Raw genomic sequence first — 24,964 nt, forward strand, 5'->3', positions numbered from 1 at the left:
ATCCTCCTAATCCATGTGGAGCGATGATTGTTATGAGCGAAACTGGTTGGCCAAGCTCCAAAGACTGTAATATAGATATGATACTGCTCTAAACATGCTTCGAACTTCAGGCCAGAATGGCCAAACTAGCCCATCAGTACACTTTTCTGTCCCTTCAACTCTTAGTGTTTGATATTTAGTAGCTGGAAGAGGTCGTCGTGTTTGCCCTCGTCTTCGAGGCCCATTTCACCAACCTTCTTCCAGAATTTGCTCAAGTGTCTCGTCCCTGAATCGCAGATGATGGTGACGACTTGGCTACCCTTGGGCAAAGTCATAGCCGCAGTCACGGCCGCTACGCAGTTGACAGCGGTGCTGCTGCCGGCGAAGATGCCGTCCTGTTCCACCAACCATCGCGCCATCTTGCAAGCCTGCTCGTCCGTGACCTTGACCGCGTCGTCGATGAGGTCCCGTCCGGCTTCGAAATTCTCAGTGATGCGGTTGATGCCGACACCCTCGACGATCGTGTCGACCTGTTGCCGCCGCCGCGTGCCCTCCTTTTCCGTGCTCGAGTACATGACGCCGTGTCGCACCTTGTTGTAGAGACCGCTACCTTGTGGGTCCGCCAACACTACCTTCAGGTCCGCCAGCTTGGCCTCGTCCTTCAGATACCGCGCAACGCCGGACAAGGTGCCGCCGGTACCGGCGCCCGCGACGAAGGCGTCGACCTGCCCGCCCGTCTGGAAGTAGATCTCGGGGCCCGTGGTCTTGAAGTGCGCCTGGAAGTTGGCCTGCGACTCGAACTGGTCCGCGAAGAAGCCCCGGCTGGCCGTGTCCTTGGATTCCGTGTGCTCCCGCGCGCGCCGGCGCGCCAGGTTGACGAAGTGGTCCGGCGAGGTGATGGGCGCCGGGCGCACCCGCTCCACCGTCGCGCCCAGGTGGTGCAGCAGGTCCGACTTCTCGACGGCCTGGTCGTCGGGCATGCATATGTGCGCCTTGTAGCCCTTGGCCCGCGCCAGCGCCGCGATCGAGATGCCCGTGCTCCCCACAGTGCCCTCGTAGATGGTGTCGCCGCGGCCGGGCACCAACAGACCGGCTTCCTCGGCGGCCTGAATCATGCTCAGCGCCACGCGGTCCTTGGGGCTGTTCCCGGCGCCGTTCAGAAACTCGGCCTTGGCCAGGATGGTGCGCCCCGTGGCGTCAGAGAGACTCTTGATCTCGACGAGAGGTGTGTTGCCGATGCAGCCCTCGATGCCCTCGACTACGCCCGCGCTCGGGGGCAGGGGCCCGGAGAGGGCTGCTGCGCTTCTGGATTTTCTGCTGGCCTCATTGTCCTCGAGCTGGACGGGACCCCAGAAAAACTTGATCTCCGCCTCGCAAGGTCCGAGTCGGTTGTCGTTGTTGTCTGCTCTCTACGTGCCCGCCTCTGGCCCTGCTGGAAGCGATTCTCAAGGTCCGGATACAAGTCTTTGAACCCCAAGGTCAACAGGATGCCCGTTGTGAAGGCTACGGCAACGGCCGCTGAGCCATATGCTTTCGGATGGTTGCTCAAAGACATGACCTTCAATACGTCACCATGTTTCCCATCCCATAGACTTGTTATGAATTTCGGGTTATTTCAGACATGGTGTGTCAAACCGCGAGGAGTGGGTGGGTGGTGGGTGAACAGAGGAATTAATGAGGCCGATATAGGTCGCCGGCGAAAACGTCGTGTACTAAAAAGACTTTCTTCATGCCATGGTTTGTTACCCATACCTAAATAATAACCCACCCACACATCCATTTGCCATGTGCCCGCCTAAGCTACGCCGTACTTTCACAGCTCACGGCTATGTCATCGGAGCTTTCATTCGCCAATGGCAAGGCGCTGGAAAGCCGAAAGCTGTGGCATTCATTAGCGCCAACTGCCAGCAGGAGCCAGCAGGAGCCAGCAGCGGAGCTCGGGCCTGCCAGGCTATTTTCCGATCAGATTCAGAGCACACGAGCTTCAGTCCCGCATTGTGTTAAAGTTGCCGTTCAAGTTGGAGTCGTTTTTTGACAACCCCCTTTGGGCCGGCGTGGCAACAAACTCGTGCAATCGAGGCTCTCCCAATCCCAGCAGCCATGGATTCCCCCATTGTGACGAGGCTATTTCGCCAGCTGTTTCGTCATCGGGGCTGTAACTCGCAGCGTAACCTCGTGGCCTTGAGCTCGTGCATCCAGCATGGCCGTCGCGTACAGCAGCAGCAGCGGCGGAGCATGGCGACGAGGCACACACACCGTGGCGCCAAGTCCCCCCAGAATACAAGCGAAAGCGATTGGCAGCAGCGGACCGAGCTCTTCTCTCACGACATGACTGAGGAATACAAGGCTTTCCCAACGGTGACGGCAAACGAGCTTCGGACCCGGACGGAGAGACCCCGGAGGGTGAAGATGCTGATGCGTGACTTTGTCGAAGGTATGTACCTCCTGCGTTCCCTCCACTTCACACTTTAGAAAGGGAATGGGCAAGTTGCTCATGTGGCGGACGATGCAGACAGCTTATACAACCCCCACTATGGCTACTTCTCGAAACAAGCCGTCATCTTCACGCCAGGCAAGCCCTTCGACTTCCCCGCGCTCCGCGATGAGCCTGAGTTCTACGCTGAGCTGGGCCAGCGGTATACCGAGTTCGAGGATGAGCTCGACTCGAAGCTCTCTGCGCCCAACGATACGCGACAGCTGTGGCATACTCCCACGGAAATGTTTCGGCCCTACTACGGCGAGGCCATCGCTCGTTACCTGATGTCCAACTACATCATGACATCCTACCCTTACCATGATCTGATTATCTACGAAATGGGTGCCGGACGAGGTACCCTGATGATGAATATCCTGGACTACATCCGTTCCGTGGAGCCTTCTGTCTATGACAGGGTGAAATACAAGATCATCGAGATCAGTCCAGCACTGGCTACAATTCAAAACTCGCAGCTCCTGGCAACTGCCGCTAGTCGCGGCCACGCTGACAAGGTCGAAATCATCAACCGGTCTATTTTCGATTGGGAGGAGCGTGTCCCATCGCCGTGCTTTTTCATTGCTCTCGAGGTTTTCGACAACTTCGCGCATGACGCTATACGCTACGACTTGAACACGGAAGAGCCAATGCAAGGAATGGTGCTCATTTCCGAAAACAACGATTTCTATGAGTTTTACGAACCTGTGCTGGACCCGGTAGCTGCCCGTTTCCTGCGTGTCCGCCACGCGGCCACCGATGGTAGATACCCCGTGCCGTACAGCAACAGCAAGTTGATTCGGAAGCTCAAGCAGCAGATCCCCTTCGCACCCAACCTGAGCGACCCCGAGTACATCCCAACGAGGTGTATGCAGTTCTTCGACATCTTGGAGAAGTACTTCCCGGCCCATAGGCTGGTCACCAGCGATTTCCATACCCTGCCCGACGCCATCAAGGGATTGAACAGCCCCGTCGTGCAGACGAGATACGAGAGACGTATGGTTCCTGTATCCACACCCCTCGTCCACCAGGGCTACTTTGATATTCTTTTCCCAACCGACTTCAGGATTATCGAAGCCATGTACGGAGTCATTACGGGAAAACTGACGCGCGTCTTCTCACACGAGGACTTCATGCAGTCGTGGGCCTATGTGGAGGATACCGAGGTGCAGAGCGGCGAGAACCCGCTGCTGAGTTGGTATAAGAACGCTAGTGTCATGGTCACTACATCAAACTAGATGCAACATGTATATGGACTATCCCCTAACACTGCTACTGTATACATAATAGAACGGGGGCTCATATGTCATTCGTGAAGCGACTTTAGTGGAGACAGGCCCGTCCAATTAACGCGTGAACGCGTCCCTTGTCGCGGGGCCCGCATCGCGTACCGTGTGTCTATTAACATTCATTGCCTGCTGGTTGACTTGCCATCTCAACCTGTCAATTTGCGAATTGGGAATTTCCTGTATCAGTATTCCAACTGTGCTAGCTTCGTTTCTCACCCACTGACCGCCGGATTCAATACATCTCGTTATCAACAGCCACCATGGTCATCAAGCGCAAACGGTCTGAGTCGGAGCTATCCTGCACGTCGTCCAGCGCCTGCTCTCACAACAACTCACCGCAGCGTCTCGCCTCTGGCAGCTTCCAATTCGATATGCACATGAAGTCTTCGATGCAATTCTCGCACCGCACGCCGTCTGGTCAACTGCACAGCCGGACCATGAAGAGATTCCGCGATTCACGGCCGTCGCAACACGAAGTTCACCGTAAGCTCATCCCACCTGCTCCTCGTTGCTCCCAAGTACCAAGCGCTAATTTCTCCTACCCCATGCAGAACGGACACTCAACATGCTCTACAATGCTCAGAAGCACCAATCGCACGACGACGAACACACACAAACAGCAGAACCGATGCAGGTACAGCCCGCTATAGCGCAGCAGCCAGAGCATCACCAACAAGCCCAGCCGTCACTGCACAACTTCTGGAATCTCCCCAACGCCAACATGACGTCCTCATCGTTCAATGCATTACCGGCCTCTCTTGCCACACCGTCGATCGACGTGCCTATGGACTGTGAGGACTGCGGACAAGCGCTACACGACGCCATGGACGGTGACGCCATGGACATAGATGATGCCGCGGGCTCGGGCTGTGGCGGTTGCGGGAAATACGTCTGCTCACATTGCTCTATCACCAACATGGGCGAGCAGAGGAGGTGTCTTGGGTGTGCTGGGAAGAAAACGTGGGTTGGGGGCATTGGCTGGACGCCGAGCCTGGGTACTACTGGTAGAGTCGCCCGGTTTTTCAGCTGAGGCGTCGTGGCTGTTTGCTGGATTATTTCAGGATGGCATCATGTCTACCATGTCGGGTTTGTTTGGGTCTAGGGTGTTTGGATTTAGCAGGCTACGGCGTTACGGGCAGCATCCTTTTGGGGCCACGAAGGCACTTGAGCTTGGTATGAGAGTACAGACACGCTATGATTTGTAGGATATATACTGGCGTTGGTCCAATTACAGTACCAGGTATGCACCACCTGACATTGGATGAAGCATCGTACAAACACGGCTCAAACTCAATAAAGCATGCTGTACCCCCAGCCTGAATACAGACTCCATGATTGGGGGGGTCTCAGGGTTGGGAGGGAGAAAGCTGGGGGTCGAGGCAGCTCGATAGGCCCATAATTTCCGGGTCGCCTGTTCAAGGGCAAAGAATCCACATCAGCTCCGACGCCTAGAAAAGAAGAAGCCTTGCTTGCTGCAGCTGAAACATCAACAACGACGACCTCCAAACTTGAAGTCGGACATAACCTACCGCGAACCCGGACCCGCGGATGGCCTCCCAACACATCGCATAATGGCCTTTCTCGTCGGCAGTACAGCGCCGCTCTCCGTGCAGCGACTTGCCGTGCCCGCCGTCTGCCTGCTGATCGCCTTTCTAGGCTACGGCTCCCAGATACTGTTCAGTCAATCCCCAGACTTGGAGCCCGGCCCCCTCACTCCCAACCAGTCGTATACCTTCAACACCCTGCTGGCATGTCTCTGGTATACATACTACAAGGCATGCACCGTTGATCCGGGCCGATACCACTTCCCGCCGTCGGTAGCGAAGCCGAACCACTCAGACGACGAGGGCGAAACGACTGGCGCACAAGTCAAAAGGACGGGAGGAACAGCTGCTACTGCTACCGCAAGTGGTGGGGATGATGGGACAAGCAAGAAGAGGTCGCAGAAGCGGTGCAAGAAGTGCCGCCTGCCCAAGCCGCCGCGCTCGCACCATTGCCGCATATGTGGCCGCTGTATCCCCAAGATGGACCACCACTGCCCCTGGACCTCCAACTGCGTCTCGCTGCAGACATTCCCACACTTCCTGCGCTTTCTCGTCTACACCAATTTGTCGTTGTGGACCATGCTCTACTTCGTGTTCCAACGCTTCCAGGCGCTCTGGGCCAACCGCCACCTGCCGGCCTACCTGGGCCCCACGCTGCCGCAGCTGATCGCGGTCGCGCTATTCGCGCTCGTTGGGCTGGGCACGAGCCTGGCCCTGGGTATATTGTTAGGCACCACGGCGCAGGGCTGGCTTTTCAATACCACAATGATCGAGGGCTGGGAGATCGAGCGGCACGACTCTCTGCTCGAGCGTCGCCGAGGCGGGATTTGGTGATGATGGCGGTGGCGGCAGCAACTACGACGCGGACGGCTACTGGGAGACGCGCCGTGACGCCGACGACCCGGTCCTCTTCCGCCTTGAGCCCGTCGAGTTCCCCTACGACATCGGCATCTTCTCCAACATGGCGCAGGCTATGGGCACGGCCAACGTGCTGCTATGGTTCTTCCCGTTTGCGGCCGGCCCGCGCGTCGCCTCCTTTTCTCCGAGCCGGAAAGAAGGCGAGGACAGTACGGGCTGGGAGTACGAGGAGAACGGCATGAACGACGACGAGGGCATGTGGCCGCCGCCTGATCCGGCCAAGATGCGCCACTCGCGCGCGTGGAACGAGAGGCGTCGGCGCGAACTGGCAGCCGAACGTGAGGCGTACGATAACGACAACAGGAAGAGAAACAACGAGGACCAGCGGGAGGCGTTCCGCCGGCGGCAGGAGATTGACATGAGGCGCTGGCAGAAACCGGGTAGTGGACAGCATGAGGCCGGCCGCATACTCGGAGAGCTGGAGGAGATGGATGGCGGGGGTTACGAGTTCGTAGATGATGATCGCTACAGCTACGAGAACTACCAAGAGCAAGACCAACAAGATCAGCCGCTGCGCCCAGGATCGCAACGCGGCGGGGTCGTCTTGGACGAGGGCAAGTCCGGCTGGGTCAACGCCGACGGCGAACAGCTGGGTGACTACGGTGTCGACGAAGATGCCGAGTTTGACGAAGATGACGAAGTTCTAGTTGAGCCCGTTGAGGATGTGGAAGCACATGAAGATGACGATGTGCCCCTGGCCGAATTGATCCGGCGCCGCAAGGTTTTGTCCAGAGATGTCGAAGACACGTGAAGAAAGCCGGATAGATATATCAGCGTTGAACTTGTGTTCAAGCGGAAACTTAAGCAAATTTACATGATTAATGAATGGGTCAAAGAGATATAAAAAAATCAATATTCTATAAGGCTACATAGCTGATGCTCGAATTGAAGAAGGATAGGGGCTAGAGCAACACTCGCCCCTATTCCTGTCACCTTTCAAACAGGTCAAAACCTTGTAATCTCCAATAGATGATTGAGTAAGCCATTGCCAGTCTCGCAAATCTTCCAGTCTGTATAAGGGGTGAGCAGTGCTTTTCTTTCTTCGTTTGCCTTGAATTGAAATTGAAAAAAAAAGACCCAAGCAGTAAACAAGCCTGAGCTCGAGCAAAGTGCCGCACAGCCTTTCTAATATCTGCTTTTTCCAGGCAATATATATGCATGCTCATGAATAACAAAAACAAGTTGATCCTCATCAAGTCATGGGGGCTTTCCACACTCGTCACCTTGTGCGTATCTCCCCCGATCTCATAGTATTGCGTAAAAAGAAGTCAAAGGTCCCTATAACTCTCCTCCTCGCACCCATTCAACTCACACTCACTCTTCCTACCAATCATCCTCATCATCCTTCTTGTGTTGCATCGCATTTTGGCGAGCCTTCAGGGCATCGGCGAGTGAGCCCGCAATGCTCGGCGTCGGGGTGTTACTCCGACTGCTGTCCGACCCATTGTTGAGGCTCATCGCCGAGTCCCGAGCCTGCAAATTCGCCGGCTTTCGGCCGGCAGCAGGTCGCTTGGCCGGAGGTTGAGGAGGTTTGGGCTTCGCTGACGCAGCAGCACCGTTGGCCGTGGGAGGAGGGGGTGGTGGTCGAGGCGCAGGCGCAGGCGCCGGAGCAGGGGCCTTGATCGCTTCTACATAGGCCGCTGGTACCCACGCTTGCCCGGAAGCATTCTTGGCCAGCCACCAACCTGCATTTTATATTAGCACATAGTGTGGATTTCTTATAGGGGAGGGTGGAAGAACTCACCGTTATTCTCCTTCTGCACAACCTCAATAATGTCACCCGCCTTGATTGTCAGTTCGTTCTCCTTCTGCCCAGCAAAATCGTAAAGGACCTTAGCCTGCATCTTGGCTTTCGCAGGCGGTGCGGCAGGAGGTGGTGGCGGCGGGGGCATCCGGACAGTCGAAGAGGTGGAGTTCTGGTTACGCGTATGGCTTGGGAGAGCGGTTGTGGCAGCCGCAGCGGCAGGCGTAGGAACGGGACGCGGCGTCTGCAGCGAGGCTGGTCCTCGTTTTGTAGTCGACGAAGCTGCCGCCGGTCGGGTATTCTGAGCTCGAGCCGGTCTTCCGTTGGGGCCACCGGGCTTAATGAGTTTGCCTCGGGTAATAGGTCGCGGAGGTACAGGTTTACCCTTCGGAGTTGGCTTCGACGTGGAACTAGGCGGCTCTCCTTGCTGGGTATGTACTGTGCTACTCTTGTAAAAGTCGACGGGCTGCTGCGAGTCTTTGACTACCTTGATGAGCTGCATCTTGCCTGGCTTCTTGGCGTACTCGATAGACTCGCCGATCTTGAGGCTGAAGCCTGCTGGCATGCATCGCTGCATTTGCGTGAACAGCTCTGTCTTCAAAACACAGTTCAACAGGGGATCGGGTTCTTGGGGAGAACCGACGCCCAAAGAGAACCAATCGTCTCGGCAGGTGGAGGTACCGATAAATTTGATGGCCCCAAGGGGTATTTGGCGTTCAACAATGATCTGCACTTGGTTGTTGACAAGGGCCTGGGCAACAACGTAGAACTTGCTGTTCGTGACGATGAAGATTCGCGGACTCGGCTTGCTAGATCGTCCAAACTTGTGTTCCAGAATCTCACCGCGGCAGGTGAATACGGCTTTCTCGTTGGATGACAATTGCATGCCACTGCGGATTTGGGAACCAGGTCCTGCAGCGGCATTGACACCAAGGTAATCACCCAAGAACCGACGGGAGCCTAGAAGACTGTACCTGCGTCTCTCTTTGCGGCCCTGCAGCACCTGATGGCCCTTATCACGGAGTTGTAGATACTCAGCACCAGTTCGCTTCTTGCGGAAGAAACGCTGGATTCTCGTGGCAGATTCAGCTCGATAAGCCAGATATGCTCTCCACATTCTTTGGATACGCATGGCCATGTTATGCCAGTATCGGTCGCGCATAGTCTCCAGGGCAAATAGCGTCTCGGGCGATTTGATGAAGGCTTTTGTGGTGCCTAATTGCCATTCCTCTTTCGGGATACTCGTGTCCTTCAAAATTTGCTTGACAGCAGCCTCTTCGGAACCTGACCATGTGTACTCGCCCGCATAAGACGTCGCAGGCGACAGTAAGAAGAAGCGCTCAACGAATTTCTCGAAGCTCTGACGGTAAGCAAAACCCGCACGGCGGATTCTGACGTTCTCCTGTAAACCAAGATATTTGACCTGATGCAAGACATTGGGAACGTTGTACTCGGTCGGCGACTTGTTCTCGTTGGGCTTGACGGTACGAATGTACGAGGGCTGGCATTTCATCAAAGTTTCCACCAGGGCATTCGCCGATGTCCTTATACGGTCTCCAGCAGTGGGAGGCAATTTCCTGTTGTCCTGGTCGACCTGCTGCGGGAAAAGCATATGCACGAATCGGTTTTGACTCTGCTGAAATAGATTCTGAACACCCTTGAGAAGCTGGTCCTTATTTTTGTCAGTAATGCCTTCGACGGTGTAGCTCACATCACCGGCGTAGTGCTTGATGATAAAACTGCCCTGTCGAGGCGTCAGATGGGCGTGGCTCATGCCATTGATACTCTGCATAAAGGTGCGGTCGCAGGCAGCCGGATCAGCGTGTGCTGTCTTGGTGGCATCCTTCATAGCCGAGAAGAGACCGACAGGTCGGATTTGTTCGATCAAGTCGCACACCACCTTGTTGTCGAAGTATTTAATTGGTGTCCATTGGATCTGCTCCCGGGCGTATTCTTCCTGTTCAGCCTTCAGAGTCAACTGGATGAAAATCTGCTGTAGTTTCTCATTGACGTAGTTGATGCACAGCTGCTCGAAGCTGTTCTTCTCGAAAATCTCGAAGCCATAGATATCCAAGATACCAACAGTGTTATCTGTGGATTGTCTTGCCTTCAGCGACTGGTTGATTCGAATGACAATCCAGTCGAAGAGGTTGTAGTAGATAGCCATAGCCAGTGCATCACGGGTGGCGGTTGCTTGGGCAGCATTCGCAGGTGACTCAATGACCTCCCCGCTTCTTGGGGTCAAGACTCGAATCGTAATACCCTTGATCAGATCTTCCGGGCTAACTTCAAGCAAGTATGCCAAGAAGTCCACCACACTCTGATCGGCTACTTGAGCAAAGCTGTCATCACCTTCGGTAAACGTTATGTTTCCGCACCATAGAATGGCGGAGATCATGCGGAACACCTCATCCTGCTCCCCTTGTGTAAGGCCGATAATTCCCATGGCCTGTAATGTATCCCCAAACTCGGCCAAGTCGTCGATGCCGTCCACGTCGTAGCATTTTGACCGACTAAGATAAGCATAAGTCTGCGGCTGTTGAATGCCGAAGGTTGACCTGTAGTTCTCGGAAGCGCCCTTGGTGAATTGGTAGAAAATGTGGAAGTTGCGTTCGTTGACAATCTGGCCAACGACACGGCTCTTCTCCAGCAGGTAGTTCGTGATGTCGGCCCCCACTGGTTCTCCATTGCCGTTGAAGTGGATCTGTAGGTATTTACCGAAACGTGACGAGTTGTTGTTTCGCAATGTCTTTGCGTTTCCGAAAGACTCTAGAAGCGGGTTGGTGGCCAGCACCATGTCTTTGATCTGCTTGATGTCGCCATCCTCTCCGCCTGACACGTTCGCAATATACTGCATTATGCGCTTGGCCGCTTCCGTCTTTCCGGCTCCCGACTCTCCCGAGATAATAACACACTGGTTCTCCTTGTACGCCTTCATGTTATAATAAGCGGACTCGGCAATCGCGAACACGTGCGGCGGCATTTCAAGTCGGTTCTTGCCCTTGTAGGATTCGAGTACTTCGTCGGTGTAAATGCCGAGATCTCGGAACGGGTTGACGGAGACCAACACATGGCCGATGTAGGTGTAGATTTCGCGGCCCTCGAATCGCTTCTTTAGGTTTTCGTTGATGGCTTCATTGGACACTTTGCTCAGCAGGGTCAGGTCGGAGACACCGATCTCCTTCTTCTTGCTGGTTTCGAAGGTGGCCTTCTTGGGTTTTGCGCCGCCTCCTGAATCTCCTCCACCACCGCGGGCAGCCTGGGCCGCCTTATCCTTGGGGCGTCTACTGATACCCTGAAATCACACATATCGTCAGTCGCTGGATTCGATCGCGGGGTGGCGTGTTGTTGTCTCACCATGTTGGGCACGCATGAATCGAGCAAGTCCCAGAAGCAAACACGTGGAGGTTGGTCTGGTTGAAGGGGAGGGGGTGGGAAATCGCTGGGGGTATAGCAGATCAGGCCTAGCGAAAACGAATGGCCTAGCAGTGGTGGTTTGGTTTTTGAAGGGTGCAAAAAAAGTGTATAAGTCTGCCTAACTCCAGGTTGCCAACTGCAAGTTGTCGCAAGTCAGATACATGACATGTACGCAATGCTTGGGGCTTGTCCCTGAATGCAGGGCCCAGATTTAAGAGGCTGTGCAGCCGACGCAGCTCCCCCGCCTCCCCTAACAATGTGCCCCTAATCAGCCCAACAAGTTGGTACCTAATGAATGTACCTAATTAACCTTACATGAACCCGTCAAACGCTTACCTAATTGAAACGGCCGATAGAACCGGATTATCTCTCGGCACGACGATCCCGACTCCGTCACCCCAGCTCATGAACTCACGAACAGTCCTGCTCTCCATGACGATGCAACGCTGTGGATTGGCAGGGCAAGCTCATCCTCGCTAAGACTTACTCTCTGAAACCTCTATGGCTTGGTCATCTAGGATATCTTTCATTATTCAGCAAGATGCGCAAAACAAAGGACTGAGGATGTGATAAATGCGGAATCTCAGAACACATGGTTAAATAATAACATGAAAGGTCTTGGAGCAAAACCCGGGCGAAACCCGAAACTGACTCAGCGCCAAAGGAAGAATGCTTTCCTGCGCATGTAACTATTCACAAAGGAATTATATAGCAGGTTAATGGACTGGAGATAATTCTTATCTCCAGATATCAGGGCCAACGGGAACAAGAATTATCTCCAGAGCCAATTAAAAGCCCACATGTCAGGTGTGGCTGGAAAGTTCCATAGAATTTCTGCCAATCAGATGTTGCCAGCCCCTCTGACAAGGGAAATGCACCGAACGGCCATGAGCTCAACACGCTGGACATGTAATTGTCCATAATGTGCGGTGGATTTAAGGCCACCTTGAGTTGTCCGGGAACATGTGGTTTATCTCCCTCTGCTTTGAAATCATAGATAAAGTCAACAAAATGGGTAGCACAGATAGTCTCGGCATATCAAGGGGCAAAATTGAAGATCGTGACATTATAAATAAAGCCGACCAAAGTCAGTTGCCAGCTCTTCTCTGATCGTTCCAACTCACTTCGCCTTTCTCTGCTCTATTGCTATCAGTAAATCAAGCCAGTACAATAGCTTTACAACCAATTCTGTCACTATGGCTTTCCTCCCTCCTCCAGAACCGAAAAGTCTCCTTGGGAGACACCGGTTGCTGGCGCCATCAGCATCCGTTCGAGTCAGCCCACTGGTTTTCGGTGGCATGGGTACGTCAACCTTTCTCCATTGAATAAAACTCGCCCACGGCTCACATTCTAAATCAATTTAGGTCTCGGGGACGCTTGGAAGTACGGAATGGGCGAGTGTACCAAAGAGATGGCGTTTGAGTTGCTCGACACCTTCTACGACCTCGGGGGTAACTTCATTGATACAGCCAACATGTACCAGGGAGGCCAGAGTGAGCAATGGATCGGCGAGTGGATGAACAAGACGGGTCGCCGCCCGGAAATGGTTATTGCGACCAAATACACGATGAACCCCATGACGGGCCATATGCACCTGCAGCACAGCAACTTCGGCGGAACAGGGACCAAGAGCATGCACTTGTCCATCCACAGCAGCCTGAAGAATTTGCAGACGGACTATGTCGACATTGTACGTGGCTGAAACCTCCCCTTCCCTTTCTTCCCTAACTCCATTTCACTCGACTAGACTTTGAAATATACGAGCTAGCCCTATATAACCCAAATATGGGCAGCCCGTAATTTCAGGGGTCACGATCACACAGCAATGGCGCCGCAGCTAGTTTGCCAACATAGAAACTCCGCTAACACAGAGTCTCACGCAATGCAGTTCTTCGTCCATGCCTGGGACTACGCGACCGGCATCCCGGAGCTGATGCGCTCTCTGAACGCGCTGGTAGACCAGGGCAAGGTGCTCTATCTTGGCATCAGTGACACGCCCGCCTGGGTTGTGGTCAAGGCCAATGCTTACGCACGCCAACACGGCTTGCGCCCCTTCTCCGTCTACCAAGGCCGCTACTCGGCTCAGGAGCGCGACCTCGAGCGTGAGATTATTCCCATGTGCCACGACGAGGGCATGGCCATCCAGGCCTTCGGTACTATGGGCGGCGGCCAGTTCAAATCCCCCAGCGCCGAGGATACTGGCACACGCAAGGCGCCCGCGCATCTTCTGGTCGGGCGCGAGGCGTCGGTCTCCATGGTGTTGGACGCGGTGGCGAAACGTCACGGGGTTCATCTCACGGCCGTTGCGCTGGCATATGCCATGCAGAAGGTATGTCAAAAACACAACAATCAGATCGCATTCTTCTTTTCATTCTCAATCTAGGTTCCGCGACACCTAATTACCCAATCTACCCGCCTCCTTTCACACACCGAAAAGGAATATGTACTAAATCATCTCTCTTTAACTCCAGGCCCCGTATCTGTTTCCCATTGTTGGTGGCCGTAAGGTCGAGCAACTTAAGGCGAACGTGGAAGCACTGTCGTTGGAGCTGTCGCCGGAGGATATTGCCGAAATCGAAAAGGGGTACGACTTCAATCTTGGCTTCCCACACAACATGCTGAACAGCAATGGTACCATGGTGAAGGGGCCGCAGGACGTAACGCTCTCAGCGGGCATGGGTTATTTTGACTATGTGGTGTCACCATCTGCGATCAAACCACATAAGGGGGCGCTGACTGCCGTGTGGAAGGCGCCAGCATAGCTGATGAACCATCAGTGGTAATAAGAGGAGTACTTTTGAGAGCGCTCTCAAGATACTACGCTTGTTTGTTAGCCGGGCACACATTTGTTTTAGTTATGCTTGATGTCTACTACTCACGACCCGATCCCTTTGCTGTCCGCAACTTTGTTGGCTTCTTTCTGAGGTGCCGAATTTGTCGAAATGCAGTATGTACGAAGGCTAAAGAGCAGCTGCTCACTTTCACATTCAGGTGATCGAAATTTCTATGTTTAGTCGCTAAGGAATTCGTCCGTCGTTGTGGAACTTGTTGTCTGTCGTCAAATCCAGTTTGGCATGACTCAGGGATCTATCGGTCTCCTCAAAATTTGGCGAACGACAGGCTGCGCAGGGCTCGCGTTGTGCTCGCGAATGGCAGGCTGTCTCATGTTGGCACGGGGGCTGTTCGGTTACCGCGCCGGCCTCCTCTTCGTCCCTGGTTTCGGGGTTTCTCCTCAGGCTCATAAAGGCTTCGGCCGTTTCCCCATCCTAGGCTTGGACCGCTCCTGTAACCTCGTCGTCGACGTCCTCCCTCTGGTCTGTCTGCAATTTCAATATCCGCGAGCCATGTCTCAATACGCGAGATCATGTCCTCGGTGCAGACAATTTCCTCCTCAGCGGGCTTCGCTGACTCTTCGATGCTCCCGTTGTACTTTCTCTCGTAATTTCCAGCCTCTCTTCGAAGCTCCTCGAACTCCTGCTTCTGTGGAACGTTCACCACGAGCCAACAACTCTCTCCTGTGGGGGTGACGTGGAACTGCAGGGCCTTCAAGGGCGGGAAGAGATATTTGCGCTTCTCTCCGTCCTGATCGAGGACGAACATGAAAGCTAAGTAGTCGCCCACACCCTTATTTGTCCGGAGCGGTGGGCTCACGTAGTGCCCCCACCAGCCACCGTCGACATTGCCAACGCGCAGAACACTGATGCATTGCAGCAAAAGATCGACGCTCCAGCTGCTTTTTTCTCTTCGGAACTTGCCCACTCCTGCTCACGTTCGCCAGGAGCAATCGTGATCAATGGGACCCGGTACGACGCGTTCTGGAAAAATCCAACACCATGCTCATCATGGACTAGTTCGTAGTCCATGCTGTCGTTTCGCATAACGAAGTCGCAGTCGGCCGAGCTCACGTCGATGCGATGTCCTGCCCAGAGTTCATCCGCAACGATTTTGCGGATTGTGGTAATGACTGAGTCATTGTCAAGACTCATATGGGTTTGTTCGAGGAAAGAGATGACGCCTTCCACGACTTCGGCAGGGAGGTTGTTTGGGCAGTGCAAGTCAGCCATCATGTTGAGAATTCTGAAGCGCCGTTACAGTTTCGGTGTGTCCTTGTATGTGTGTATGTGCGTATGCGTTCGGGGAAACAGCTAGCTTGCTTTTGCAATCCGGAGCCGGTGGTAGCGATGTCAATAGTTGTAGGAATTGTTTCGGTCATGAAAAGCTTTTCCGTCTACTGACCGCGGGTGCCTGGCTAGAAACAAAGAAATGTATCAGACCTGATAAGTCTGAAGGCGGAAAATGGCCTTCGACCGGCGATGGTAGATGTGGGTCTTGTGGAAAGTTGATGAAGAAAAGAGCACATTAAAACATTGAGTTTGTGGTCGTCCACAACGTAATTTGAACTGACGAGAAGTACGGAGGTTGGATGATTGGTTGATGGTTTACTCGCTGACTGGCCGGTCCGCTCACTGCATTTACTCACGCACATCACACAAACCATTGACGGGTGAACGAAAAATGTGTCTTGGGTAGATTACAAACAATAGAAGACTATTCACGACCACGGCGGAGGTGCATTCTCGGCCAATCAAGCATGCTCTGTTGAATAGGGGTAGATTATGGCCTATAAAATCATGTTACGTCTGTAACACCTGACAGGATGACGAACTATCGTAACTCAAACTCGTACTTCAGCAGCCATCTCCGGATGGTTCGCCCATGTCATCTTTCCACCGGGGAGGCTTTTCTCGTCGAGGAAATGTAACACGAGCGACCGTGCTATTATGGGCGTGAATTGTTCGTTGTATCTTGTCCAATCTGCTCCCATGACCCCATTGACATACCGACCCATCACCCACCTCCCCCAAGTATCTCAGGTCGTTGCGCGCAGAGACTCGCTCGATACACCCGCTAGCCTTCTGAAAAGTGGAAGCGATTGATCTTGGTATGCTTGAAATACCGCCTCAAACTCATCAGTACTCGGTTTGGAGACATTCTGGCAACAGACAAGTTCATGCAAGCCGTTCATCAGCGCGGCAAGACCTTAGACGCCGCCATCGAAGCCGAAACCCAGATTTGGGGTCACCTTGGCTGCCGAGTCGCCAACTAACACGATGGGTTTCCAGGAGCGGTGCTCGACGGTTCCTTCGTTAGCCAGTGTCATTCCTGAAGATTGGCGGGCTTCATAGGCACTTTTCAGCCGTAAGCTGGTTGTTAGGTGTACGTCTGCCCATTTATCAACGAACCGTGCTTCGTCTTCTTTTTTGAAGTAAGCCGTTGACAGAGATGGATGGTTCGATGGATCACGTTTCTCGTACCCAAATAACCAAGCTCTTTCTTTACCCACGAAGAGTGATGTGGACTTGCCTGTACCATGCGCCTCCCAGGATGTACCCACAGACATTCCGGGCAGCACCGGGACTGAACAATAGGGGAGTGTGAAGGATGCTGTGAAGGGACGTTCGTTCGTAGCTAGTGGCAGCAGAGGTCGCTCTGGCCTTCGCATTTCTTGTCGTACTGTGCTCGTAATGCCATCGGCTCCAATGATGATGGAACCGCGTTCGATCGTGCCATCTGAGCATTGCACCTTGCAAGTGTCGTCGCGAACTTGGACGTCAAACACCTGCTTGTCCCCGTAGACCGATTCCCTCAGGCCATCTCTAAAGTTGTTATAGAGGCATCTTAGCAGATTCGTTCGATTGACCATAGCAAAAGGGTGGCTATGGCTACAGCATTTTTATAAACTAACCGCCCATCAACAATCATTATGATGATGATAGAAGGGAATACTTGACTCTCATCCAGGTGAACCTAGGGTGGCCTCTGAAGACGTAGCCCGAATGGGTCATAACTAGCTTCCGGGCCAAGGGGCTCCGCATCTTCTGGGGAGACTCTAGCAGTCCGAGCTGGTCGAAGACTCTGACCGTATGAGGATACACTCTGATACTCGCACTTTGCTCTGGGAAGAGATTGTTCCGTTGTTCCAACAAGACAAAATCAATATTCGCTTTGGCGAGAATGTGAGCAGCCAGAAGCCCAATCAGGCCGCCTCCAACTATGATCACCCGGAACGATTCATCCATGATGCCCGCTTCATAAATCTATCTGGTACGCTCTCGGGATTGCCAGGGAGTGACGAGATGAGCATTTACGTATCAATCAGTACTCAAAGCCACTTCGTCGGGAACTACAACATAACTTCCCTCTCCCTTGGGGCCTCGACTTGGCGGTAGACAGGGATGAGAGTTGCAAGATGCCGTTATAACTTATACCGTTAGTTTCACGAAACCCGCCTTAAACTGAGCGTAGGTTATAGTTGTTATTGAAATGATCCCGCTCACGCTTTTTGTGTCGGAGGTGCTTTTATACGCGTTGTTAAGAAAGTAGGCAGTCATAGGTAGATGCAGTAGTTAGTCATAGGTGGATGCATAGGTAGTCGAGCGGATGCAGTAAATGGTCATAGATGGAGGAGTGTAACCAATATGATCGATAGTCTCACCAGAAGACGCAATCGTCCTCGGATCAACTGATGGATTGAATTCAAGGCAGGAACCTTTGCAACAACTGCAAATAGTGCTTCGCTATTAGTAATACCTAATCCAGGGCAGCCGTTTTCAAGCTATTTGGATTTCTGATCAAACCAAACGGCTTGCAACGTCCCAGACCCAAGCCTACCGACGCTTTTGGGGTTCCAGACTGGCGTCCAAAGGGTACCAAGGGATGTAAAATGGCGATATAAAAGTCTGCCTAGAAGGTCTAGATCTATGAACCGGTCATCAGATATGTAGAAAATAGGGCTGAGGCTTAGCCTTTGCTTGAAGCACCGATTCTTCCTTCAAAGGCTCGCATGACCATCAAGACCTGTCACGTGTATGTTCATTTGACGGGCAGCAACAGTTACATGCTATGTCCGCATCGGGATAGAATATCGCTGTTTATGTTGTATGCAGGCTTCCGCGAAGATCGGAGACGGCAACTTATTTTTCCAACCATCCTTGACGATCACCCGTCAGCCCTGATCGGGTCTGTCGCTGTCGACAAGAGTTGCCAAGTTCTAGGCTGGACAGGCAATTGGTATGTCTGCCAGTACGTCACAGCATTGGCGTTGCAGTAGACTTGCCCATGCCGTCTCAGCCTCTCCAGACCGCCCGTTGGGACTTGCTCCTGGGTGGCAGGGCATGTTAGAGCAATGGATGCATCGACACAGTTCGAGGTATTAGCATGCAGCGAGTGACTTATTTCGACACAGGCATATCGACTGATTTGACCACCCGTGATAGCAGCCGAGTCGTTAACTCAAGGCGCCAGAAAGAGAACATGTCGCTCAGGGTTCGAGCAAGGAGCACATGACACAAGTACGAAAGAATTCCCGACAACTTCCCTGACTAGGCGGTAAGCTGCAAAGCATTCTATAACAGGTTGTCGAACATGGTTCCCATGGTCAGGTCGAAGTCTCATACACAACTGATCATAGCAGATAGACTTCCGAGAAGGCGAAAGTTAGGGTGGTCAGACAGGAGGAGCGCAAGTAGTGATGGCTCTGGGAGAGCCCATGATAGGATATTTTTGAGAGTAGACATGCGTTGATTCGCATGCCAATGAGCTTGGCTTGTTTTGAGACGGCCTCAAAAAACCCTCGCTATTTGCTCCCCCATCCTCTCCCCCTCCTGATCAAGCATTGCGGAACTGGGCCAGAAGATAGCTTGGCAGCAGCATGTGTCATGCCACAAGAAAGGCCTTTTGTTCAGGTTACCCACGGGGCTCTACGCTGAGAAACAGAAAGAAACCAAGGCCCCGTTCGTACCAAGGATTTGCAAAGGCAATCCAAAAGGCAATCTAGCAGTAGGTCTGTTAATGACCGACATCGTGGAGCTGAAATGCGGATGATGGGGACAGTGGATGGGTCTTGTCACCTTATTCTTCTCAGGGCAAAACAAAATGCATGCGGAAGTGACACTACGCGAGAGCTCATCCTTCCTATTGCAGGCTGATTGCCGCGAATCGACACACCACCCTCGGATGCAGGCAGGCGCAGGAGAGAAGAAAAACACTGCAATGGTACTGGACGGACTGGAGTCCGTGTCACAGCGGTGTTGCAGGTGTGGGGGTTTTATTTTACAGCACCCCTGCTCTCTGTTTTTAACGTGTGTCGAGGGGCTTCGGTCTACTAACGTTTTGGGTGGTTTCAGATCGCTGGACCCGATACAACATCGCCTCAATATTAAGCTTGGTTTCCATTAAGCTTAACGATCTGCACGCTTCAAGAGAGCCGCATTTGGTATGCATCAAACCCTGCTCTTCTCGAGAGGCCTGAGAGCAAACTGGGTGGCCGGCACAGTGGTCGACGGCCTTCCAAGAAAAATGTGTGTTCCAGAGCTACCTGATCTCCTCCTCAGGAAGCCTCCCAGCCGTCCTGTGGGGGAAAGAAAGAGCAAGACGGTGGTAGATGGTCGACCTAATATCTCAACACGAGGGTAGAGAGGGCCCGCCTCAGTCGCTCCAGTTGCTCGGAAGCAGTAACAGAGGGGGTTGTGCGTTGAGTAGAAGATTGGCCAAAAAGGTGCGCCAAAACAGGCAAAGCATTCCAAGGGTAGGATCCTAATACGTCTCCGGGGTTCTGAGCCTGCGTGCCATGGCAGCTGCCACAGCATGATGAGAACACATTGCTAGGGCCCCTTGATGTGCTGTAAACTGACGAGAAATCGAACGATGTTGAAGATGGCGGAAAAGGACAAGACTTATATGTCGTTGCCCATTTGGCTGCCAAGGCATGAGGCTCATTGCTTTATACAAGGTTACGTGGACTGATTATATAGGCTATTGCCGTCATTGTGTGCGGCTCTGCATATGGCCTGATCAAAAATCGTACGATGTTGTTTGCACCCCATGTCTAAGCTTAAAATCTTGTCAAGTAGGGCCGGTCCTATCGTGTTTGGCAAATCAATAGAGTTACGTCGTCTGGTGTTTATCGAGAGAAAGCGTTGGAGACGGCTAACGGGGGACGGGGGACGGTGGTGGGAATCACCCAAGCACTAAGGAACAGAGAGGTCTGCCCCCCCGCGCATGGAACAACTTTCTCTCGCATGGAAAAGACCCCGGTACCCTACAAGCCTACCCATGACATGGTCGCAGCACGTTGTTGCATCGCCGCCCCCGACCCTCTTTGAGGCCCCTTAAAGACCCCCTTCCTAATCATAGCACTCTCGTTTCGGTAAGCCGGCAAATGATAGTACATATTGCAGATTTCGAGCACGACCTTCATGAATCTATGTAATTATTGCCTACCCATTGTGACCCTTCCCGCCGATTTTAACATTGAGGCACCACTAAGAAATATGCATATTATTTAGCGAGTATTGATGCTTACCTTAGTCTCTTCCTTCACCCAGGTAGCCCCTGATACACGATCTAGGGGATTGAATCGAATTGAATGAGCATTGGCCCATGTACATACGGAGAATTTGAATACCAATTGTCACCAATGTACCGTGTCTATCATACAATGTCAATGTTCTCAGGCACTTGGCGGCCAAGCACCAGCGACCCCACCACCTACGACCTTCACGGCCATTGGCCCCAATTAAGCGCCCAGCAAGCTGTCACGACCTAAAAATGGCCTAAAATACCGAGACCAAGGGCGAAATGGCATCTCTTGCACTGGGCCATCACCAATGAGCTTCCGCATCTCAAATGAAGGCGCTAATTTTCGTCGTATGCGGCAGTATATTCCCAATGGGATGCGAATTCGTGCGTTGACTATGATTTCTTCCTCTCTTCCGACTCTTTGGGAACAAGATCAGCTTTTCACCATCCCGAATTTCAGAGAGTGTGTCCCATCTCCGTCATATTTCGCCTCTTCCCGTCTGCCGCCCGCAGCCCGCTTCTTGCAGTATCTCCCTACCCCTGCCGAAACACCCAAGGCGGCTCCAGACTATTCAGCCCGAGTATCCTTCAAACGTACCTCGTCTCAACTCTTCCACCCATCAGACGGTACCGATGCGGTAGATGCAAAATAAACTTAGTACTCTAGACCCGAAAGAAAGACACTGAACGCCGGATCACTCTGATACCGCTCGAGTCGGCTGCGAAACCCGCTATTGCGTCTGATCTTCCATACTATCGTCGTCTGTCAACCGTCTCTGGCCCTACCCTAGCCCCAGGTCTCACAGACAAGGCATTTTATTTCCGTCCCCATTATCTGTCACTGTGCGCTTCTTGCCTAATCCACGTCCGCTCCTGGTCCGTGGCCAAGCTTGGCTACATAGCTGGAGGCACTCGCGCAACTACATACCCTGCCATCGAAAGGCAAAGAAGGCTTCATCCCCGACTAGACGGACAATCAGGGATACGCTATCCTCACCCTTGCTACCTCCGTTCTACCACCAGTTCCACCTTGGTTCAAACAGTGGCGGTGATTACTTCAAGTGGACAAAGAGGTTTCATGGGCCGCTGACATCCGATCAAATCGGTCCCTCTTTCTACTGCATACGTGCTCGTGGGCCCTTACTCGTCGGCCGGTACCAAGCAGAAAGACGGTTCATCGAGGTGCCGGATCTCCATGAACTGACGCTTAGCTATATCCTGGCGCCCCGTTGGGAATAAGCTCTCCCCATCAACCCATCATACCCCTGCCCAACTCAATCTAGCATCGTCCTTTATGACTACCTAACCTCCCATCATACATCGCCTGGTTTCCCTTCTTCTATCCCCTTGCTTGGCGAACTGGACATAGAGGTTTCTTGCTGTACAACAATCCCGAGCCCTTCTAGTCCACCACCATTCTTTTCGTCCGCTGCTGGCTCAGATCGCTCTTTTAAACCCCATTGCTTCTTCTTATTAGTTTGTTCGCGTTGAATAATAGGCTTTTTAATCCGGGGGACGTCAAGGAAAGGAAAACGAAACCGGCAAATATATTGCAAATACACACATCCAGAGGAACACGACGCCGTGCCATTCGTTATTCGCTCGATACCTGCCAACGACCTCTCCGGAGAGAACGAGGCCACACCAAGTCGCTACTGTCGCAGGCCGACACTTTAATTGGGATTGAGTACTGGTAAAGAGGTGGGAGTACCAATCGGCAAGATGGGTGGCTCAGAAATGAGCCTCGGCACCTTGGTGAAGAAGCAGTTCACTGCGAGCAAGATCATATTCCATATCTTGTTCTGGGGAATGCACTGGGGCATGTTCGCATTTGGTTGGTAAGGCAAACCCTCCTCTTGAGAGCCGGACTGGCCATGTACGACAAGATCTCACTAACACGACATCAGGTATAAGCAGTTTGTCACGCCCGAGCTGGCTCCCTTGAACACCCTTAGATTCTCCGTGTGGATGTCGAGAGGTGCCGGGCTGGTCCTCTCAATTGACGGAACTCTTATTTTACTTCCGGTGTGCCGGACTATAATGAGATGGATCCGTCCGAAGGTCAGGTTTCTGCCTCTGGACGAGAATCTCTGGTTCCATCGCCAAGTCGCATACGCCATGTTGATGTTCACCGTCATCCACGTCTCGGCCCATTATGTCAAGTAAGTGGGATTATGGAGATCAGACATCATTCTTGATATAGCAGAACTAACCGCCACCCGTAATAGTTTCTATAATGTCGAAAAAACCCAGATCCGACCCGAAACGGCTATTCAGATCCACTACACCCAAGCTGGTGGCATCACTGGCCACACTATGTGCCTATGCATGCTGCTCATGTACACGACAGCGCACCACCGCATTAGACAGCAGTCGTTCGAGACTTTCTGGTACACCCATCACCTTTTTATTCCTTTCCTGTTGGGTCTTTACACCCACACCACCAGCTGTTTCGTGCGTGACACAGCCGACCCGATCTCTCCCTTCGCCGGTGACGAATTCTGGGACCACTGCCTTGGATACGAAGGATGGCGATGGGAGCTCTTTGCCGGTGGCTTCTATCTGATCGAGCGCTTGTACCGTGAGATTCGAGCCAAGAAATCCACGAAGATCACTCGAGTCGTCCGCCACCCCTACGATGTCGTTGAGATTCAGTTCAACAAGCCTTCGTTCAAGTACAAGGCCGGACAGTGGCTCTTCCTGCAGGTTCCCTCTGTCTCTGCCTATCAGTGGCATCCCTTTACCATCACCTCCTGCCCTTACGACCCTTACGTCTCCGTCCACGTCCGTCAAGTTGGCGATTTCACTCGGGCGCTCGGTGACGCGGTTGGTGCTGGTCAAGCCCAATCGAAACTGTACGATGGGGTTGACCCCATGGGCATGTACGAAGTCGCTCTTCAGAATGGGCAGCAGATGCCCATGCTCCGAATCGACGGACCGTATGGTGCTCCCGCCGAGGACGTGTTCGACAACGAAATTGCTGTGCTCATCGGAACTGGTATCGGTGTCACGCCTTGGGCCTCTATTCTGAAGAACATCTGGCACTCTCGTAACGGACCCAACCCGCCTACCCGTCTTCGTCGTGTGGAATTCATCTGGGTATGCAAGGATACCGGCTCCTTCGAGTGGTTCCAGACGCTCCTGTCATCTCTGGAGGAGCAAAGTGCAGAAGCTGCCAGGGTTCCTGGTAGCAACGGCATTGAATTCTTGAAGATCCACACCTACCTGACCCAGAAGCTGGATATGGACACCACGCAAAATATTGTACTCAACTCTGTTGGCGCCGAGGTCGACCCGCTCACGGAGCTCAAGTCTCGCACCAACTTCGGCCGTCCTGATTTCCGTCGTATGTTCGAGACTATGCGTGACGGCATTATGGACCGTACCTATATCAACGGCTTGGAGAGCAGTATGCAGACTACTGTCGGTGTATACTTCTGTGGACCTTCTGCAGCTGGTAAGTCTGAACAATTCGACGGTCTTTACATGATCCTGGCTAACCCACTCTTCAGCACGCGATATCCAGAAGGCAGCTGGCACGGCCACAAGCCGCGAGGTAAAATTCCGTTTCTGGAAGGAACATTTCTAGATGGGCTTTTATGTTTTATATATGTGTGCGACACGTTTACAACTCCTCCGTTTTGGAACGTTTCTGGCAACTCTGGTCATGGCCGGATGAGCAATGACAGATGGGCATTGCTAGGTCGAGGTGGCAGCGGCAGTGTATCGGTCGGATCCGGCAAACAACATGCCACTGAACTTCCGACATATAAGACAGCATTATACGGGAGTGGCGGTGAAATTAAGGTGCTCTTTCTACACTATTTACTATACAACATGACCAAATTTCCATTATATCAAGCTCCACGCATACCAGCAATACTTGATGTCTACCACTCACTTGAATCTGGACGTGAATCTGCTACGACATCCAACATTGGATGAAATGAGGTGGAAAGTGAGTTTCTGACTTAGCACCTCATTTGCTGTCTTGCAAAAAGGCGGGGATCATTTTCGCCGTCATACTTAGTAAGTGGGGATGATGCATCTTTCGCAGTTAGAGAACTTGAGGAGGTCAAAAGTCCCGCGAGACGCAGACGTAAATGAAATCTGGAGCTCGGTCAGCCTAGCAGAACAACTTTCGCGAGACGAGACGGGCCCCCGGTAACGTCATGTTTCAAAACAATTTGGGGCGTCTTTTTTAACCGACTGACGTCAACTCCGAAATTCATCCCACAACGAG

General features: G+C 52.9%; 9 protein-coding genes across 9 annotated transcripts; 5 read left to right on the forward strand and 4 right to left on the reverse strand.

Moving 5' to 3' along the window:
* Positions 1 to 161: 161 nt before the first annotated feature.
* PG998_011210 (cysteine synthase 2) lies at positions 162 to 1,534 on the reverse strand (the record flags this gene model as incomplete). The annotated part of the gene is made up of 2 exons (XM_066878026.1): positions 162 to 1,273; positions 1,339 to 1,534. The coding sequence occupies 2 exons, from the start codon at positions 1,532 to 1,534 to the stop codon at positions 162 to 164; spliced, it is 1,308 nt and encodes a 435-aa protein (XP_066727080.1).
* A 545-nt stretch (positions 1,535 to 2,079) lies between these two features.
* PG998_011211 (uncharacterized protein) lies at positions 2,080 to 3,687 on the forward strand (the record flags this gene model as incomplete). The annotated part of the gene is made up of 2 exons (XM_066878027.1): positions 2,080 to 2,413; positions 2,468 to 3,687. The coding sequence occupies 2 exons, from the start codon at positions 2,080 to 2,082 to the stop codon at positions 3,685 to 3,687; spliced, it is 1,554 nt and encodes a 517-aa protein (XP_066727081.1).
* Positions 3,688 to 3,998: 311 nt separating this feature from the next.
* Positions 3,999 to 4,768, forward strand: PG998_011212 (uncharacterized protein; the record flags this gene model as incomplete). The annotated part of the gene is made up of 2 exons (XM_066878028.1): positions 3,999 to 4,221; positions 4,290 to 4,768. The coding sequence occupies 2 exons, from the start codon at positions 3,999 to 4,001 to the stop codon at positions 4,766 to 4,768; spliced, it is 702 nt and encodes a 233-aa protein (XP_066727082.1).
* A 541-nt stretch (positions 4,769 to 5,309) lies between these two features.
* Positions 5,310 to 6,951, forward strand: PG998_011213 (DHHC zinc finger domain-containing protein; the record flags this gene model as incomplete). Its single annotated transcript, XM_066878029.1, has 2 exons — positions 5,310 to 6,007; positions 6,057 to 6,951. The coding sequence occupies 2 exons, from the start codon at positions 5,310 to 5,312 to the stop codon at positions 6,949 to 6,951; spliced, it is 1,593 nt and encodes a 530-aa protein (XP_066727083.1).
* A 572-nt stretch (positions 6,952 to 7,523) lies between these two features.
* Positions 7,524 to 11,304, reverse strand: PG998_011214 (myosin-1; the record flags this gene model as incomplete). The annotated part of the gene is made up of 3 exons (XM_066878030.1): positions 7,524 to 7,885; positions 7,945 to 11,239; positions 11,302 to 11,304. 3 exons carry the CDS (start codon positions 11,302 to 11,304, stop codon positions 7,524 to 7,526), a joined length of 3,660 nt encoding a protein of 1,219 aa, XP_066727084.1.
* Positions 11,305 to 12,557: 1,253 nt separating this feature from the next.
* PG998_011215 (norsolorinic acid reductase) lies at positions 12,558 to 14,123 on the forward strand (the record flags this gene model as incomplete). The annotated part of the gene is made up of 4 exons (XM_066878031.1): positions 12,558 to 12,663; positions 12,726 to 13,051; positions 13,250 to 13,690; positions 13,833 to 14,123. The coding sequence occupies 4 exons, from the start codon at positions 12,558 to 12,560 to the stop codon at positions 14,121 to 14,123; spliced, it is 1,164 nt and encodes a 387-aa protein (XP_066727085.1).
* A 400-nt stretch (positions 14,124 to 14,523) lies between these two features.
* On the reverse strand, positions 14,524 to 15,428 carry PG998_011216 (uncharacterized protein; the record flags this gene model as incomplete). The annotated part of the gene is made up of 2 exons (XM_066878032.1): positions 14,524 to 15,122; positions 15,194 to 15,428. 2 exons carry the CDS (start codon positions 15,426 to 15,428, stop codon positions 14,524 to 14,526), a joined length of 834 nt encoding a protein of 277 aa, XP_066727086.1.
* A 974-nt stretch (positions 15,429 to 16,402) lies between these two features.
* On the reverse strand, positions 16,403 to 17,441 carry PG998_011217 (FAD/NAD(P)-binding domain-containing protein; the record flags this gene model as incomplete). Its single annotated transcript, XM_066878033.1, has 2 exons — positions 16,403 to 17,084; positions 17,149 to 17,441. 2 exons carry the CDS (start codon positions 17,439 to 17,441, stop codon positions 16,403 to 16,405), a joined length of 975 nt encoding a protein of 324 aa, XP_066727087.1.
* A 4,901-nt stretch (positions 17,442 to 22,342) lies between these two features.
* On the forward strand, positions 22,343 to 24,310 carry PG998_011218 (uncharacterized protein; the record flags this gene model as incomplete). The annotated part of the gene is made up of 4 exons (XM_066878034.1): positions 22,343 to 22,559; positions 22,629 to 22,883; positions 22,950 to 24,178; positions 24,234 to 24,310. The coding sequence occupies exons 1-4, from the start codon at positions 22,444 to 22,446 to the stop codon at positions 24,308 to 24,310; spliced, it is 1,677 nt and encodes a 558-aa protein (XP_066727088.1). The 5' UTR covers positions 22,343 to 22,443.
* Positions 24,311 to 24,964: the final 654 nt, after the last annotated feature.

This window comes from Apiospora kogelbergensis (genome assembly GCF_038363985.1).
Source record: "Apiospora kogelbergensis strain CBS 113332 chromosome Unknown utg000007l_segment0_segment0, whole genome shotgun sequence".
NCBI lineage: Eukaryota > Fungi > Ascomycota > Sordariomycetes > Amphisphaeriales > Apiosporaceae > Apiospora > Apiospora kogelbergensis.